Source organism: Corvus brachyrhynchos, unplaced genomic scaffold (genome assembly GCF_000691975.1).
Source record: "Corvus brachyrhynchos isolate BGI_N302 unplaced genomic scaffold, ASM69197v1 scaffold66, whole genome shotgun sequence".
Classification (NCBI taxonomy): Eukaryota; Metazoa; Chordata; class Aves; order Passeriformes; family Corvidae; genus Corvus; species Corvus brachyrhynchos.
Window position 1 is genome coordinate 3,984,275 of NW_008238440.1, and position 6,000 is coordinate 3,990,274.

A 6,000-nucleotide genomic window follows, 5' to 3' on the forward strand; every position below is an offset into this window, starting at 1 on the left:
CATTGGGGTGCAGGAACAACTTCCATGTCCTTCTCAAAGTCTCAAACACTACATCTGTAATGCTCAATAGAATGGAGTGATACACAAGAAAAAGGTGAGGTCTTTTAAATCAAGTAGACATGAGTTATCTTTACATGCCAAAACACAGGTGGGATTAAAGGAAACACAAAATGTAACCCAAGTAAATGTGTTTAGGCAGTCAAGGAGTGCTTACTCCAAAAGTTTCACGTCAGAGAGGAATTAAGATCTCTTTAATTTACTGAATGTCCACCTCACTTTGGCTCATTTAGAAAGTCCTGTTTTACTTGTAATTCAAGATCTGTAAAGTCTAGATACAGACATGAATTATTTTTGAATCATTGTTTTCAAGATCAGAAAGCAAAAGACAAACTGTTATGGGGGGTGTGTGTCAAATTTGGCAATAGTGGTTTTTCTTTTATATGCAATGCAAAACATTTTAAAATACATGCAGTGCTTTCAGCTCTGAAATACATGTTTTTCACTGCAATAAAGAACAATTTCTATATAGAAAATGTAACAGACATAGTTAATGCCCTGAGTGACTCTGACTTGAACATTCCAAATTCTCCTTCTTTATTCTATATACATTATCCAGAAAAGTGGTTTACTGGCAATTGCAAACACACTTATAGCCATTATAAATATTATAGCTGTATATGGCCAGTGGTTTTCAGTTTTGGAATCTTCACTGTTCTGTAGATATTGAACAAACTGTAATGTTAATATAAATTTTGTATTTTAAATTGTTCTTCTTCAGCATGTAATCTTTAAAAATAATAACTTCCTTTGTTTGCAATTTACAGACAGTTAAATTTAGTTCCTGGACAGAAGGTTCTTTGATGTAAATTGTCTAAGACAGCTCATAATAACATTGCTTGGTGTTTTTCAGGCACAGTAGGGAAGGCACCAACAATACAAGCCAGTAAAAGTCCTGGGGGCTTTGGTGTTCAGGTCTCTGCAAATCAGAAAAACAAGCTGAATGACCCTGGAGGTGGTTCTTTCAGGTAAAAAAAGAAAAAATAATAATGAAAAAATGCGGTGGGGTGGGGGGGGGGATCTGAAGTATAAAACAGAATTTAGAATTGGTGTAACACCAGAGGGCAGTCTTTTACAATAATTCCTGTCTTTTCTCGCTGGGATTGGATGACAATTTTCATACTTAATTCTATTTTTTAAAAAGGGAGGGGATCATTACGTATCTTGAGGATTTTTCTCTAAATGCACATTTTAATGTTTAGCAAAACCCTAAATTCTGTGGATTATAATAAAACTTCTGCTGAATGGAATTATGTGCACGAGGATTTAAAAGAATCTCTGGTTGTTGTTATGTATTGGATTCTACTGCTCCTCTGGAATGTGTCTTGCTGGGAAGATCCTGGTTGTGAGGACAAGGCCTCTGTGGAGAGGCCCCTCCTCGGCCAGGGACAATCCCAGGGGCCTGGGAGGGGATCCCTGCCTGGGGGGAGTGTTGCTCTTGGTTTTAACGAGAAGACTTTGCTGCATCTGAGCTTCCTGTGCTTCCTTAGCTCATAGAGGTTGGGTGGTTTGTGGGCCCCTGTAGGAATCAGGTGCTGCAAAGGTTCAGCACAGTAGCAGTGATGCACTGAGCTGCTCTGCCAGTTCTTTAGTACTCCAAACTTTTCTTCATATATATTTGGGATATTTTTACTTTTTGTAATGAAAAGCAGATCTTATGTTTACTGCATTTTGCTCTTGCTAACACCATTTTAGTTGTGTTAAAATATTTTCTTTCTTTATTGAATGACAAAATATTCCTAGATTTTAATGTTCATCTAGGATTCTTATGTTGCTCTGACATCATCAAACCACTAATTAATTTTCAGGCTTATCCTTTTGCAGGTGAAGTAAAAGAGAATTTGTAGCTCTTTGAAATATCTCTGCTTTGAGGCATGTCAGTATTGTAACTAATAGCGGTAGTACTTAGTATTAATCTGGAAGCAAAATCATTCAATTTTTCATTTTCCAATGCTTTTGCCTCCCACTGAGTATTTAAATGAATTAAAATGTCTGTTGGGTTCAATTGTACTGTCTTAATAAGTATTTTTTATGTTTGTAAGCAACATGAGCATTTATTCTTCGTTAGTATAGCTTTCAATTTTACATACACCAAAAGGGACAGCATTTTTTTTAACTGGGTGTTGTAAACTGTGCCAGGATTGATTCTTGCATTCACTTAGTTTATACATAGAATATATTAGGTTAGCTGGAATTGTTAATTTTCCCTTGGGGAGAAGCAAGTGCTCAAGGCACTGATTGATAAATCAATAAATCTTTAGTGAGTTTGGTAAATAAGCTGTCAAGGGTGTATGTCATTTTTCCTCTAGAGAACAAATTTTAGTCAGAATGAATGTGTTTGTTTCCTTACATTGTTTTCTCCTTCTAAATAGTAAGACACAAAGCTGCATTTAAATAAGTCCATAAAATTGCAAGGATTTATTAAACAGCAGCAAAGATCAAGCTTTTTCCTGATATCTTAACAAAGAATTCAGTTGTTTGCATATTTGCATTTCAACCCCTAACCTCTCCTGAGGACAAATAGATGTCTGACTATTAAGCCTAAAGGCACAGAGCTGGAAATCTGTATTAATCCTCTGAATGCTGACTAGTTTTCCTCAACATTCCCAGCGTGTGTGAAGAATGTGTTTTTAGCCAGAAGGCAAACTGGCATCTAAAGCAAAGCAAGAATTTTGAAAAATAGTTGTGTTATGTATAAATTTATTTTGCCCTTAGTGTTTTATTATTGCATATTTGTTTCATTATTTTACATTCTGCTTTCTTTAAAATAACTTACTTGAGCTTTTCACTTTTGTGAGCCAAGTGTTGGTCACTAGAAACAGAAATTTGAACTTTTTTTTTTAAAGATCTAGCAATTAAGAATTTTGCAAATTGCATCTATGCATTTAAGGTCAACGTTTATTAATGAACTGCAAGACTTTACATGAGTTCATTGTTTGTTACAGTAGCTGTTCTGTGATGCAGAGTTCTCAACCCAAGATTTCTGCAACATGAAGCTGTGCTTGTGAAATGTTAGGTCACCTTTTTTGGTATTAAATTTATTGTTGCTGTATTTTTCAGCGAGAACTACAGACAAGCCCAGTTAGTTGACTTTTCGACTCTATTAATACCTAAGGATAGAAATTTGAATTCCTTTTCTAGTAATTTTTGTTTGTTTTGCAAGCAAAGGTCTAGGCTTAGGTTTGTACCATAACAGGCCAGCTTGAGGTTTCTGTAGCTGAGAGAAGCAAAAATCCCCCTGAAGTCTGCCAGGGCCTTGCATATTTGTCTACAGCTGCTACTCATCACCTTGTTGGTCCCCCCAGAGCTCCCCCGGACACCAGCTCCGCCTGATGGTGGTGAAAGCAGCAGGCTCTCAAGTGATTCTTACCCACAGTTCAGGTAGTGGCCACTATAGGGAACTAGTGGAAACTTTTGTTCCTGATACTGAGATGGAATAATGTCAGTTGGAAGGTCCAGCTTCCCTCTCAAGGCAGGTTTGGTTGGATCAGGGACTGGTCCATATGTGCTCTGCATTTCTCCAAGGACAGAGGTGGATGTTTGTCCTCTTGCATTATCCCACCACTTCCAAACTATGCTGGGCAGGGCTCAGTGGCATTGCCTGGCAAGGCCAGAAGTGAGCAGATCTATCCCTTGGTGTGTGGGATGATGCTGTGTTTTGTTTGCCATAGGGTGCCAGGTAGCCAGGCGCTCCTTCCTTTGCACAGCAACCTTTCTTTTTCTGAAGTGGTATTTCCAAGTTACGTCTGACCTCCTGGACCCTGTCAGTGTCAGGTTTTATACAGCCAGTGTGATGGGTTTGTTTCCAGAGGTAGCTCTGTGAAGCCTCTGAGATCATTTGAAGCTGATCTTAGTACCTGTATTTTATTCTGCTGCCTGGCTGCATTTTGAGGTAGAGTCTATGTGGAAATAAAAAATTCGTTTTCAGACCTCCCTTGAATAGCCAAAAAAATCTCTTGTCTAGTGTTATTTTCATTTTTAAAAATAAAAGTTTAACAGCATAGCTCTGACAAAATGCCTCACAATGCATGATGTTACATCTAATAATGTGCAAAGCAGCTTGCCCTTGAAGTGGTAGAAAGCTAATGTAGATGTTGAATGGATAACTTCAAAATTTGCATCTCAAAATGGTATATGACAAAACCTTACCCTTGAAGTTTCTTAGTTTTTCGAAGTGAATATTTCAAGCTATAAGGTGACTGTGATTTTTCCATGTATTTCAAAATATAGAAAATTGCTGACTGTAAATGTGGTATGTTCTGTCATCCCTTTTGCTTATCAGGGAGAAGATTCTGCATAGACCATAAATGAATTGTGTGGCAAAGCAGTATTAGGGACACATTTCAAATTATAGCATGAAAGTCAGAATAAACATTTTAATTAATGTGTAACTAGAACCTATGCCATTATAAAATATAATACAGTAGTGGCTGTTCGGTAATTTCACGGCACCATTTCTATGCGATGTATTATTGTTAATGTCTGATCGTGTGATCCATGGACTCTGTGGACTTTCTCAAGAGTCTTGTGTACATGTAGGGACTTTGTACTAATGACATGCAGTTCCCTTGTAAGAGAGAGGGGTATCAATAGTCTAATGCTGTCTCAATTGCTTTATGCATTCTTCTGGCTTATTTGGGAGCAGTTCAGTATTGCAGTTTGGAACAGCACTGGCTCAAATCTCACAAAGTGCATGAGGAAGAAAAACTGTGCAATCATGGAGTTAAGGTTTGTTCATAAAGAAAATGCTACCAGATTTTTATAATGGCTTGTCTTAGTTTAAACAAAATTTTCGAAACCTTTTACAGATAACTGTGCAAATACTTTGGGTTTTCTTGCTTATTTTCAGATAAGATTTTTTTTTAGTAATTGCATGAGTGTTTTTAATGAAGAGGAAAGAGAAAGTTGTTAAAAGAGGTTGAATATAGGAGGAAGAATTGGACTCTTCGACTATTTGAAGATACAGTTTGTGTTTGGAGGGAGTTTGAGAACTCATGCTGTCTTAAAAATATCATGTGTGTTGGAATGTTAGATTCATCCTATAAGAGTCAGAATTTAATTCAGTAAAAACCAGAAATATTTACTGAAACAGTAGAATTAGGATGGGCATAATAATATATACCAAGAAATACGAAATTGTTAAATACTGTGCTCTGATAAAAGAGGAAAGATAGACAGTAATCATCAGTCTAGACGACCACTGGATGGCATCTTTGTTCCACAGAATGACTTCTGAAAACTCACTTATCTGGGCTTAGAAGTTCACTTCTATAGGAAATTGTTTGGTGAGAATACCAACTCTCTTTATATATAAATGTATGTTTCAGTATCCAAATATTTTTCATCATGAGGTTCCTTAAAGTAAAGAAGAATATATGGATAGGGTTTTTCTTGTCAGAAAAAATGTAGTCCCAGCTGTGATTAATATATTTCTTATCTGTCTTCCATGTAATACTGAAAAAAAAAAAAAAAGGATGTGCTTGCAAATTGTAGCTTGCAAGTGTAAGAAGGAAGAAAATTATTCTGTCCAGGAGTTACAGTGATGGTCTTTGTAAGTGCTATTGTATCGGTTTTGATAATTCCATTGAAATCTAGTTTGTGCCCGAAATACTTGTCTGGTTTTATTTCAGAAAATATTTATTTATAATGTGGTCACAGATCTGTATGCTAAATACAAATTGGAGTAGCTAAACTGCTACACAGAAGGAAGGTAAAAGACCGACTGTACTTTCTTCAGCTCTGAGATAAAAGGAGAGAGAAGTATAAACTTCTCTTAAAAGTTGTGTTCTGGAAGTCAAGACTGCTGTCTTGATTTTTTTTTTTTTATAATGGATGGTTGCTTGAAGGAGATGAAAGTACCTCTGTCCTGGCAACCTGGTGTGGAAACACACAGCTGAGACTTGCTTGCAGCTGGCCAGGCTGTGCCCAGCTGTGCCCAGTGCT

At 36.8% G+C, this 6,000-nt stretch overlaps 1 protein-coding gene across 1 annotated transcript in view; it reads left to right on the top strand.

The window, feature by feature from the left end:
* The window catches only part of LOC108447230 (transcription initiation factor TFIID subunit 4-like), a gene marked incomplete at its 5' end in the record, with an annotated part of 146,090 nt that overhangs the window by 35,807 nt on the left and 104,283 nt on the right, over window positions 1-6,000 (top strand). The window contains one exon of the mRNA XM_017736554.1: window positions 911-1,025. Within this exon, the coding sequence (XP_017592043.1) occupies window positions 911-1,025 (115 nt within the window). The remainder of the gene's footprint in view (window positions 1-910; window positions 1,026-6,000) is intronic.